At 52.7% G+C, this 13126-nt stretch overlaps 1 protein-coding gene across 2 annotated transcripts; it reads right to left on the bottom strand.

Annotated features, from left to right (window-relative positions):
* Positions 1–296: 296 nt before the first annotated feature.
* On the bottom strand, positions 297–12802 carry LOC144731808 (uricase-like). Of its 2 annotated transcripts, XM_078613063.1 has the most exons (8): positions 10576–12797; positions 9582–9865; positions 9307–9423; positions 7285–7363; positions 6137–6332; positions 5103–5226; positions 4605–4688; positions 297–3910 (listed from the first exon to the last, which is right to left on the bottom strand). In XM_078613063.1, exons 2-8 carry the CDS (start codon positions 9852–9854, stop codon positions 3836–3838), a joined length of 948 nt encoding a protein of 315 aa, XP_078469189.1. In that variant the 5' UTR covers positions 9855–9865; positions 10576–12797; the 3' UTR covers positions 297–3835. The 2 variants fall into 2 exon arrangements, with proteins under 2 accessions (XP_078469189.1, XP_078469188.1); XM_078613062.1 differs by lacking the exons at positions 297–3910; positions 4605–4688 and having other exon boundaries at positions 5194–6332; positions 10576–12802.
* Between the last annotated feature and the right edge of the window lie 324 nt (positions 12803–13126).

Below are 13126 nucleotides of genomic sequence, written 5' to 3'. Positions count from 1 at the left end.
CTTCGCGGAATTGAGTTATTTCACATTTTCGAGTTCCCCGGGTACTTTTTAATTCGTGTGAACCTTATAGCCACAGTGAATGATATAAAGCTATAAAATTATTACGCAGACATTACACATCCTTCCCCTCTCCGCCCCTCCACATGAACGTTTATGAAGTAATGTTTTACACTTTTCCCATCAACCACATGGGCTGAGAGTGCGTAAACTTAGCAGCACAAGTCCAATACGAGCAAATTCTGGACCGGTTTCAACGTGCAGTGTAAACATTTGCAGCGGGACAGATACGTGCGAGGGATGCGTTTCGCCCGCTTGGTTATTTCGTCACCTACATTCTGCGTAACAGCGCTATTGATTATTTTGTGATATGGATTATTTATGAATGCCTTCTCGCGTCACAAGGGCGCGTCAGAAAATGTGTTGCCACGACTCTCGTGTGACCTCATCGAGAAAACGTCACGCCAAACATTTTATTTAGTAAATCGCGCTGCGCCCCGCTGTGTCCGGTCCCCGCCGAGTCGGCCATGCGGCGACCTGCGTTGTGCTGCTCCCACGCAGTCTTCTCGTGTCAAATTCAAGTTCATTTATTAGGTGTAGCCCTGTGAGCCATTCGGCTCTTGAATCGGGTGCAACCGCAACAAACAAAAAACAAAAACATGAACAAAAAACATCTTAAAGTGAATATGTGACTAAGTGCAAACAGAAAATCCAAGAAAAGACAGCAAAATATTGCAGAAAAAATCACCGTACACCATGGATGTGTAAAGGAGAGCCGACACAAGGTTGCAAGGGGTTCGTCTTTTATTCCTTTCTTCCCATCCACACCTGTCCCCAGCCGTCCCAATCTCGTTCCCCCAACCAAACCCTCTTCCCGCCCGTTCTCTCCCTTCTCCTGTCACCGGCCCACTCCCTCTCCTATTGGTGGGAATCCTTCCCCTGACACCCCTACAGATGCAACCGGCCCACAGGGAAATGTACAGGTCCCGGCGTGAACTCTGTCATCCCTCGGCAGCCCACGTCCACTGCCGCTTGCTCTATAAAACGCACGCGTTGCTTGAGGCTGAGACACTGCGGAGAGTGCCCCGGTTGCATGGGTTTGGTGTTGTGAGAAGTGCCGGTGTGGTGTGCCGACGTGTACCGGCCCGGTGCAACCACTGTGGGTGCGGTTGTCGATATGACTTAAAACGGAACCGCTGGATCTTTGGTACGTCGGAGAGGATCTTCTGTTGGTGGTACGGCCAGGACACGGTTTGGTTGGCCGCGCAGCAGAGCTCCTGGACAATGTCAGGCTTGATTTGGAGCTTTCGTGACTGCAGGAATCCATACTCTTTGGTTCTTTCTGTAAAGTCACGTAGTTAGAAATAATTTGTTTTATTTTATTTCTAACTACGTGACTTTACCGAAATTACCCAAGAGTAGTGTCAGGCTTGCTTAGCCACATCATCGTCATCGTCATCATCCTCATCGTCATGTTGTTGGAGTTGGTAAAATGAGCTCGCAACCTTTAGACATTGAGCCCATCACTCTGCCCACGTCGCCTGTGTGAGCCAGCAACTGGTAACAATCCACATCCCTCTGTCAATCCACTGCTGTGTGAAGGGCGCCTCCCTGTGGCATGTCGGTTGTAGGGTTCATACTCTTAGGTTGTAGGGTTGTTTGATCATACGTCACCACTGCTCAGACTCAGGTCTCCGGGTTCGTGGTGCACTTACCACTGCGCGACCATCGCACCATCGGACCTGTGTGATGCTAAATCAACCATGGGTTTCATCCTTATTATGCATCATCAGTGCAGCAAGCCCCTGCTGCTCTGATGACAACAACAACGAGCTATCTTCCACTTTATCAGGAGAGTTGTCAGCACGATGTGGCGTCGTCACAACGGCGAGATGGTCGCTTTTGTACAAAACTCTTTGAATCCGGGGGTGGGAGAGAGTGACAGGGCACCGGTGTGTGCCGGTCGGTCCGTCTCTCGAACATGGGCAACGTGGTGGAGCCCACAGCTGTGCCGCCGTGCAAGCCGGGTCATCCCGTGCAAGCCGGGTCATACCGTGCAAGCCGGGTCATCCCGTGCAAGCCCTACGGTGGAGGGGGGTTCGTAGGCCGAGCTTCCAGAGCCACCGCCGCTCTCGCCCCGATTTAGAGATGCAAACTCCTACCAAAGAGGACAGAGGACTCGCGCTCGTGTATCCGCGTCGTCACGATGGCAGAGAGAAAAACACGACGATGCCACGAAACTTGTTTTCGGAGTCATGTACTGTAGCTGCCTTCCTCTCAGTGTTAAAACAAAAACAAGAGCGTACTCATGTTTGTTTTAGTTGTCTGCGCTAGTTAGTACGTGACTCACCTCGTAGCTTAAATGCAGTGGGAACGCGCATTGTTACTCGCTGCAGTGTTAATGGTGGCGGTGGCGGTGCCGGAGGAGCTGGAGGCAAAGGCGGCCGGGCGCGGTGCTGGCGACCCACCCCATCGTGTGCCGTGCCGGCCTTCATAGGTGCTACTCGCTAACGGCACAGCGCCACTGCCATGGGGGCAATGCCACTGCTTGTTGTTTGGCGTCCCTGTTGTTTTGTATGATTTTTGTTTACACATTTACTTTTATCCCCGATGCTATAGAAGTATTTGCGAAAAGAAATTAATAAAAATGGAAAATTTACCTTTTAAAAAAAAATGTGTTCATGTTGTTATTATTGATTGAGATTCTTGTTAATATGCAGTGTGACCATGTGTGTGCGTGTGCACCTAGCCTGGCACCGCCATTCGCCACCAACTTATTTGTCTTGTTCTGGGTGGTGTTCATCACTGTGTCAACAGAATCTTTATTTAGAGTGGAGGAGGAATCCGATGAGCTATGAAGCTCTTTTTTCACAGGTGTCCAAGAATCCAACAAAATCCATCCGACTCCCGGTCTCTACTCGGATGAGTTCTGGCTGGAGGCCATCATCTCTGTTGGTGTCCCTTGGACCAATGTGATGGGAATCTCACATCCCTAACTTTTAGACGACCAGTCTCGGCTACCGACCTCCCACAATGTGGTACCTATTTTATCGATGCAATAGGGGTGATGATCTGCGTTCATCCCTCTACCGCAGAAATCCCTGCCCAGTTTGGCTATAATCCTATTGGTGAAAAAAGAATAGGCTGTACCTTTTCTGGCTGTAATACAGGCGTTAAGTGCCCAAACACGAAATCGATAGCTGTTGCCAAGCAGCATCCAGTCTGGGTCAAGCCTCGTTTTTTTCATAACTTTGATACCGCCAAAAATGGTGCCATGTAATCTTGTTGTTTGTATTTGGGCGACACACTCCTGGAAGCACGGCGGTTCTCAGCGTCGGGGATTGCATTTCAGAGAGAAAAATGTCAGATTAACATTCAGAAAATTACCAAGCATTTTTCCGACATAGATTTAATTGGAAATGCAGCCCAAAAAATTTATACAGGCACAAATCAGAATTTGGAGGACACTTGTTGAGTAAATATCACGGACAGAGCTGCATGGAGTAGGCCACGATCGCCAACGTCTTCGAGAAAGAACACGACACAGAGAGAGATGAGACTAACGTTGCCCATCGGCTAACACTACCCATAGACTCACAAGTTCTTGAGGAATATTATGGAGAGAGCTAAATGGAAGGCATGCCATGGCTGCTGGCTTTGAGAAAAGACGCGGCACAGTTCTACATCACATTTGTGTCGGGCAGCATGGGACCGGTGTGTGCAGCTCGGTCATTTCCGAAGTGTGCAAGGCTTTGGTAGAAGATTCGGAGAACCCAGCTGGGGCACTGTGTCCTGCACGTGGGGGACACGTGCAAACTAATTTCCAGTTCACTGATGTTCAGAGTTTTGCCGTGGCCTGTCGACAAACCGTGGCCGAGATGAGCCCAGCAGGGCTGCTTATCGGCAGAAACACCTGCAGAAGATGTGGCGGTGATGACGACCACAAATTAATACAACAACAGCACTGCAAAGATTTAATCATTAAATACATTTTCTTCGTTTTTTTCGGTAAAGTCTCGTATGTAAAAAAATGAAATGAAAATACAACTAAATTAAATCACGACGTTTCGGAGGCAACACAAGCTTCAGGTGGAACCGTCACAACAAAATGACCGTATCAAAATTTATTTAGTTGTTTTTTCATTTTAAAAAATTACCTACGTGACTTTACCGAAAAAAACAAAGAGTTTGAATCCTTGCAGTCACGAAAACTTCAAATCTAGCATTAAATACATTAACCAGTGTTTGGATCTCCACATAAAATAATATTGACAGCTCGTGGGCCTCTTGGCATTCGAGCCTTCTCTCGTGGTACAAATTCCATATTTATGGTCGGGGTCATTCTTTCTCTGGCACAACATTAAACCTCCCACATATCTTTGCTCATGTTATCGGCACCAGCCAGACGAGAGGCTGGAGGCCTGACCAGGATTTGAGTGCTACTTCGGTGAGAAGTCGACTGCCACTTGCCTGTAGATAATCTGACCCCTGCCACAGGAACGTGGAATTTCTACCACTGTATCGGGGTCGCCGGCAGACACGAGCGGCCACCCCAGTGCTCGGACCAGCGAGAGGCGGTGACCTCTGACCCTGCTGGTGAGACTCGCCTGGTCATTGTTTTTGAGGCCCAGCTTTCTCAGGTCGATGGGGGTGTAGTGAAGGTTCGGCATGGTGATACGAATGTCCTCCACCTGACGCGCGCCACAGCCACGCACACATGCGGGCGTGAATTCGCAGTTAACTCATCACGTGGGTTTTCACAGCCAACGTTACGATTTGTAATTTATTTCTGGGTCAGGCCACGTGATGATCCGGCCACATTTTTTTTTTACGTGAAACCCTCCACCACGTGACCGCCACAGTTAGCGACTTGGCATCTGATTGCTAAAGTAGGTTGCGAGAAACGCAATGACTACCCGAAAAACAACAATCTGCTCGTCGTGTAACGCTCGTGCACCGCGTGACAATCTCATTCGTCTGACTGTGCCGGGTAGTGGAGGGTTACACGGCAATACATTTGGCCAGTTCATTTCTTCGTGGTGCCACCGCCGCACCCACGTGCGCCCCCGTGCATGCCCCCCCCCCCCCCCACGCGCGTCTCGTACGTGCGGTAGGCTCTGCAGCACGGACTGCCCGGCCAGGTAGAGGGTGTGCTGCACGGATGGGGAGTAAACCCCCGTGTCCGGGGGGCCGGCGAAAGCTTCGAGCAGACACGCGCGCACACGCTCCCTGCACACGGACGGAGACACAGACAACCCCCCCCCCACGGAGCCCCAAACAGAGTGTTGGGACACGTGCTGTTAGCTGCTAGTGACTAGTAGCTGCGCCTATGAAGGCCGGCACGGCACACGAGAGGGGGTGGGTGGCCAGCACCACGCCCGGCCGCCTTTGTCTCCTCAGTACTGATGTGTACGCACCGCACCAGGCACTCGTTTAATGCCTCGGAGAGGCCCAGCACCAGTTGAGGTAATCAATAAGTGAGCGAATACGTTAATTAATTTGATCTATTGAGAGAATGGGCGAGTAAATGTGTACATGAATTAGTTGATTGGGGAAATTTCAAGTTTTTCATTTTCAAGTTTCATTCATTTGGTATAGCCCTGTGAGCCATTCGGCTCTTGAATCGGGTGCAACCGCAACAAACAAAAAACAAAAACATGAACAAGTAAACATCCTAAAGTGACTATGTGACTAAGTGCAAACAGAAAATCCAGGAAAAAAAAACAGCAAAAATTCCAGAAAAAGCACCGTACACCAACGCTGTGTGCAAAAATCCCAGTGGGATGCAAGTCAAACAACAACAACAACCACAAGACAACTTAGATTAAGGTCATGAGTCTTACTCCGTACTACAATAAACAGACATGTCCAAACCAAAAAACTTTTGAAATCACCAAAATAAAGCCATGAAGGCAATGTAACAGTGATCATAGGAACTGTGACCGAATTTTCACAATAAACGACACAAACAACATGTACCACCAAACCCTGCAGCCATAGCTGGCTGCATGAGTCACTCCACAACAGCAGGAGCATCAGTCGGAGTATCAACATTTTCCCATGCACCTTTAAGAGCGCGTGAGTGAACGAGTGTTTGGGTGACTTTGTGATGAAATCAACGAGCGAGTCTGCGGGGCACCTGGCCTCGTCGTAGTCGCGGGCGCTGAGCGGGAGGCCGCGCTGGAAGGCCCAGCGCGCCTCCATCTCGGTGCAGAAGAGGCGGTCGCGGCTCTCCTCGAGCGACGCGAAGCCCTCCCGGGCGAAGCCCTCGAAGCCCGACTGGGCGGTCTTGAGCACGCGCAGCCCGCGCAGCCCAGAACGGACGAGCGGCGGCCCTGTGGGGGGGCAGCGGGGGGGGGGCAGTGAGGGGGGGCAGCGGGAGGGGGGGGCAACGGGGGGGGCAACGGGGGTGGGGGGGCAGCGGGGGGGGGGCAACGGGGGGGGGCAACGGGGGAGGGGGGGGGCAACGGGGTAGGGGGGGGCAACGGGGTAGGGGGGGGCAACGGGGTAGGGGGGGGCAACGGGGTAGGGGGGGGCAACGGGGTAGGGGGGGGCAACGGGGTAGGGGGGGGCAACGGGGTAGGGGGGGGCAACGGGGTAGGGGGGGGCAACGGGGTAGGGGGGGGCAACGGGGTAGGGGGGGGCAACGGGGTAGGGGGGGGCAACGGGGGGGGGGGGCAACGGGGGGGGGGGGGGCAACGGGGGGGGGGGGCAACGGGGGGGGGGGGCAACGGGGGGGGGGGGCAACGGGGGGGGGGGGCAACGGGGGGGGGGGGGGCAACGGGGGGGGGCAACGGGGGGGGGGGGCAACGGGGGGGGGGCAACGGGGGGGGGGGCAACGGGGGGGGGGGCAACGGGGGGGGGGGGGCAACGGGGGGGGGGGGGCAACGGGGGGGGGGGCAACGGGGGGGGGGGGCAACGGGGGGGGGGGCAACGGGGGGAGGGGCAACGGGGGGGGGGGGCAACGGGGGGGGGGGCAACGGGGGGGGGGCAACGGGGGAGGGGGGGGGGCAACGGGGGAGGGGGGGGGGGCAACGGGGGAGGGGGGGGGGCAGCGGGGAGCAGGGTGATGGCAATCGATGACGATAATAATTGAAGATGACGATGATCGATGGTTGGTGATGTTTCTTTGATGGTGGGCGATGATTGATGATGTTGATTATAATCAATGATAATTATCGACGATGATGATTGCGTATTGAGTATCAATGATGATTATGGTTAATGATCGATGACGACTGATGATTGGCGATTATTGATCGATGATGATGATGATGAAGACTGCACCGTATTGCTGGGCCTCTACGTCACAGTAGAACTCCACCTCGGGGCTCAGCACGAACGCGTGATTGTGAGGCTTCCCGTCCTGTGCAGTAGCAGCAGCAGCAGCCAACACAGACACAGCGCCTCCTTCACACAGCTGCTCCCTACACTCATTTCAGGCTGAGTTGACGTAGAGGAGGCCCAGGCAAGGGTCGCATACCGTAGCATATTAGTCTCAAACAACACGGTTCGAATGATACCAGTGTTAGGTTGTAAAGGACGGACTTCTAAACTTCTTTATGGCACACACTGTTTATTATCTTAATACACAGTCCCTATCACACTAAGGGGGTATATGGTCCCCTCACCCGTTACCCTGAGGAGACACAGCCTCCGGACCTTGCAGGCTATCTAATCTCCCTGCTATCCCAGCGTCCTCTGGCTGGACCTAGGGGATCTCTCCCCGACCACTGGTTACACTGAGCCCGAGCCCTGACAAGGGCTGGAGGGCTTGGTCCAGGGTCCTAGATGTCTTCGGCCGACTTGGGTCTTCGTGTAGCAGAACTGGCCAAGAGCTCTCAGCGCTCTGGCTTTTATACCTGTTCGTGGCCGGGTTGTCCAATCCCCGGCCACCTTGTGGGACCCTCCGATTGGTCCTTCCCAATCTGGCGTTTGGATCCTACCTCATCCCATTTGACCCTGACCGTTTGATTGAGCGGGAAAACCTTGTTTACGATCCGCTCTCTCACAGTTTGCGAACAGCGAGTAGTTAACACCATTACACCAGTAAAGGTACTCAACTACGACTGCTCTGCTTAACAAAACAAACCAACAAGACGCCTGCTGTTCACTCGAGGAAGCTCTAGAGAGGGTGTATTTGGTCTACTCTTCCACGCTGACCATACGTCTTGGAAAAGGCTGGCGTGCCCACACCTTCACCCACCGCTCGCAACCTGCCCATCGCAGACTCTGCGCTTGAACCCATTTACACTGATGGGTGGACAGAGGCAGATTCAACCACCGCGCCGGGAGACGGAATGAAATCGGCGACCTCTGAACCGCAAGTCCAATGAGCTGACCCCAAGGCCGTCATTTTAATATATATTGGGGGGGGGGGGGACACATCCCCCCCCCCAATATATGCTCAAAATGTCCCCCCCCCCCTCCCCAATATATTGCTATAAAATAGATTTCTGTTTATCTGATTGTGGTTATGGTTGTACTTTATTAATTCCTAATCTCTGCCATTGCATACAATGAAACAATAAAAGGTAAAAAAAAATAAAAAAACAGAGCAATGTAATACAATACACTATTATACATTATTGTTAAACATAAATAAAAAAAGTCCATCCCATGTGTTAGTGAATGTTTTTATATTTTAGGCAGGAAATTCGTTTTCAAATTTAGATTTTTTTTTCTGGAGGGGGTACCCCAAACCCACTGGAAGATTTGGTCCCCCCCAATGTTGACTCCATGGCTACGGCCTTGTCTGACCCACAGCTTTGCGCTCCTTCAGCGTTGGAGGAGCAGCAACACGACTTCACGAACTCCTCCCTCTCTCTCTCTGCCTCTGCTGGAACCCTCTCGTCGTGGCCTGCAGTAGCAAGCGGCAGGACCTCCACATTGGGCATCGAGCTGGTGAACTCATTGCTGCTGCCAGGGCCGTCCATAGGGCGGTGCGTGTTGTTGTTGTTTGCTGTTGTAGCTTTCTGACCCACCCTTACTGGACCATCCGTGACCTTTATAGCTCATTGGATTCCTGAAACATAAATATTCTAATTCTGAAACGAAACTGTGCCCCCCCCCACGCCTTCTAACTAAACCGAAAGTATTACAGCTGACACCGTGAAATTGAAGTGCGCCCCCCCCCCCCCCCCCAGCACGGGGCCCAGGGCAGTCTCCCCGATTTTCCGTAACCTCGGGAAGACTCTGGCTGCTGCCATCGTGCACCAGAATAGAGTAGAAAGTGCGAGACAAGAGGGTCGAGGTGTGAGTGGTGGGCGGCTGGGATTGGGGAGGAGGAAGGGAGGGGGGGGGCTCTACCAGGTTCATTCGTCTCCAGGGCGTCTCCGTGAGCGAGGCGCGCACGCGATCCACTCGGCCGTGAGTGCGCATCACGTGCTCGCACAGCTGACTCGCGAACTCCTCCAGACAGCGGATCTAGCACGGGGCCGGGACCACCATCAACAAAAACAACAACAACAACATATCACCGGCACCAACAACCCATGCCTCAATCCCGTAACAACTCGACCCCATGCTCGACCCAATTGCTGCAGGTGCTGCTGCCCCACCACCGCGGCCAGCGCGCCACTGACCCCGTTGGCGAGCGCGAGTGCGTGCACGGTGTTCTTGAGCGTGTCCGTGGGCACCACGGCCGCGTTGTCCCCGCGCTCGTAGTCGGCGAGCGACGCCAGGCTGAGCAGCAGCCGCGCGCGCACCTCGCGCACCACGTGGAGGCCGCGCGGATCGCGCCGAAGCTGCAGGACGCGCACGCCGCGCTTCCCGTACTCGGCGTCCAGCACTGCCACCCGCTGCTGCTGCTGCTGCCCCCCCTGCTGCCCCTCGCGCGCAGCCTCCCTGCCCGACATCGTTGGCCTCCCTGCGCCGCCACCGGACAACGAGGGGGGGCAGGCGGGCGGGCAAACAATTTGGCAAATGAGCAAATAACACTGGTCAACACACTTTTTCTGGCATAAGGTATTCCAACGATTTTAAGGTAATGTTGGGGTGCTGATTCCAAATCTGGCATCAGTTTTTGTCTATCACATCAGGTTTTTGAGATATCAAATATTGCATTTTCAATAAAAACTGCAGAAGAAAAATATTAAATAAATGTGGATATCTACATAAAATGATATTATAAACACACTATCCTAAAAATACAGCACCATATTTTAACACGAAAGCAGTCACTGACTCGCAACAACTTGCAATCATAAGTGACAGGGTTAATTTCGGGTAAAATAAATGAACATGGGGCATGCCGGTAGCATAGAAATGAGATGTGATAGAGCAAATCTGAGATCAGATTTGGAATCGGCACCCTGAAATTAGTCTAGAACAGCTGCAAAAGTCCAGGCCAGAAAAAAAGGTGAATGAATTCGGAGACGGAGCAATGATATCAGCTGGTGGGCAGGTGCTGTCCGTGATTGATGGATTGTTGCATCACCAGATGGTGGAAGATGGCAACGGTTTTGGCCAGGTCTTCATCGAGCAGTAGATAGGTCATTGCTGATAACGGTGATGGATTGCGACACTGTGGCATTTAGAACGTGGTGGGGGTGGGGGGGCAAATCCAGACACTCGTACCGTTACCACTGAGTCGCAGGCGCGCGGCGACCCTGACAGGTAGGCGAGACGGAGGCGAGATGCACGGCGTTGTTGCCCCAAGGTGGATGACAGGATACCGCTGAAGAAGCTCTTGGTCGTGTGATACTCATCTGCGCCTGCGTCCCCTGTTATATACGGTACCCAGGACGGACTCTTCACGCACGCTCACGTTAATACATGTAACGATTAAACGATCCTCAATTCTGAAGGCCCGATATTAAATTGACCTATCTGCATAAAACAAGCAAAACATGCTCAGGCGGGCATATTTTTTAAGGTTATAATTTAGCCTGCTAGAGATGGATAACTCGTTGCCCAGTTAGATTTGTTAATTAATACAAATTCCAATATTCGCAGAGGTGCAAAGGTCTGTCCCTGGTGCCTTTTAAAGCGCTCGAGTGACACGGAGTTGAAAATGGCAGCGACAGGACACTTGAGACACGGGCGCTACCAGTGAAGGATTAGAACCTGTGGCTGAGTGTCCAGGGGCTGGTCAACGTGCTCGTCGGCTACGCCAAGCTCGCCATTTACAGGGCGAGGAAGGTGGCCCTGGAGGGGAAACGTCCGGCCAACAGCCTGGGCATCTTCCGCGCTCTGGTCGGAGCCAGGGTGTGGCTGGAGTTCCGCCATGCGCGGCTAACCCACGCCGTGCCGGCCTTCAAGGAGCAGTGAGCGATGGAGGAGGCCGTGTGCTCGGTGGCAGATGACGGGGAGCTCTGCATGCTGATATGAGCTACCCGTCGGAGGCCGTCAGACTGCAAGAAGGGCTGCGTGCAGAACGAGAGAGAGCGAGAGAGAGAGCGAGCGAGAGAGTGAGTGAGAGGTGGGGGTTTTACATAAAGCTAGTTTAAAAAAAAAATTACGAAATGATGAACGAAGCAAAGTGCCGAATACACCGAGCATCTTCTTGTTTCCACTGATCGTAAGAAAAAAAAGTGTCCCTCTCTCCTCCCACCACGGGGTTCACAATGGCCAAGTCACGTCGTCAACGAACTCCAATGAGATCCAGGGGACACGTTCAGGGTGTGGTTGGGTGTCTGTCTCTGCCTTAGGATTCATCATCATGGCTTGATCAGCAAACACCGAGCACAGCGCTGCCGAGTTCCTGCCTTGGTGGTGCGTCTGCGTGTCTCCCACTCATGGGGCCCATCATAGCCATGTCAGATACATCACGCAGACATAAGCCGAGTCACAGGCTTCAATACAGGCAGCCGCGTTGCCTAGTAAGCGCTTAACAGTATATTATAGACGGATGTGTTCAGGCGTTGTTCTTTGTCCACCACTGCCAACGCAGCAACAGCAGCAGCAGCATCAACGCCCCAATAACGCGTTCTGTTTCCAGCAGTGGTCAAACCTCGCCCGGGATCCACACCAACGCGTGCTGCACTCTTGCCCAGTGTCCAGGTGGGCACCAAGGCCTCGTGAGAGTCTCCATGCTGGCGATTAGGCCTCTGCACGAGACGTCGGTAAGAAGGCCAGAAGATTAGGGCCAAGACGCGTATGGCTAGGCAGACCCAACAGGTATGGAAAAAACATGAAATGCGTTGGCTTCGGTAATGATAGGTTTTCCCCTTTCTGGCAATAAAACAGCTGTGTTAAGATGTTAAAACACCAAACTGAAACCTTTGCAAGTGTAATAAAGGACTCGTTCACTGGGTCTGTCTCCGTTGTCCTTTATTTGGGTTCTTTACACTTGTCCCACACGGCCCTCGCTCAGAGCTTCCCCGCTTGGCAGCTCCACAGCTGCCTTCGCTCCCGTAGCCCTTCTCACTCCTGCAGCTCCGCTGCAGGTCCCCTGTGCAGTCCTCTGGCTGCTCTCACTGCAGCTCCACCGCTGCTCCCCGTTCCACCGTGCTCGGTCACCGCTGGCCGACGGTGCCGAGTCTTACTGGGTGTGTGACGATCTCGCCACTCTCCAACCTCCGCCCTGCGTGGCCTCACTCTGTCTCTATCTCCAACACTCCCTCGTCTCTTCCGGTATCTCTCCCTTAAGACCTCACCCCTCTCTCTCACGTGACCTAACTCCTCCCCCCCGTGACGTCATATCCGCGAGGCCGTTTACGCCCGCATTACACAAGGAATCATGTCACTGCATGCACCGCACATACTTTTGGTGAACATGCAAACAAAAGAAACATGCTCTGACAGTATGTGCATTGTCTTTGAAGCTGATTGGTCCACACCAGAGACAGATTTATTTTATTGCCAGAAGGGGGAAACGCCTATTATCATACTCTTTGGTTCTTTCGGTAAAGTCACGTGGAAAGAAAATAAATTAAATAATAGAATACGACGTTGCGATTGCAACACAAGCAATCGTCATCAGGTAGAAAACAAACCTAGTAAACTTAGAAATACAATGCAATACAACACAGAGAGTCGGCTAACACAACAGTCAACATCCTACCTGGCTGATTACGTTCTTCCAAAGATTGCTAAATTTGAAAGACAAAACAGACACGGAGACACACAGACACGGAGACACACAGACAGACACAAGCAGAGAGAGACAACACGTAATTTAATACTG

Source organism: Lampetra planeri, chromosome 40 (genome assembly GCF_965212315.1).
Source record: "Lampetra planeri chromosome 40, kcLamPlan1.2.h2, whole genome shotgun sequence".
Classification (NCBI taxonomy): domain Eukaryota; kingdom Metazoa; phylum Chordata; class Hyperoartia; order Petromyzontiformes; family Petromyzontidae; genus Lampetra; species Lampetra planeri.
The sequence above is the reverse complement of the archived record's forward strand: the minus strand, read 5'-3'. Positions and strand labels throughout refer to the sequence as shown.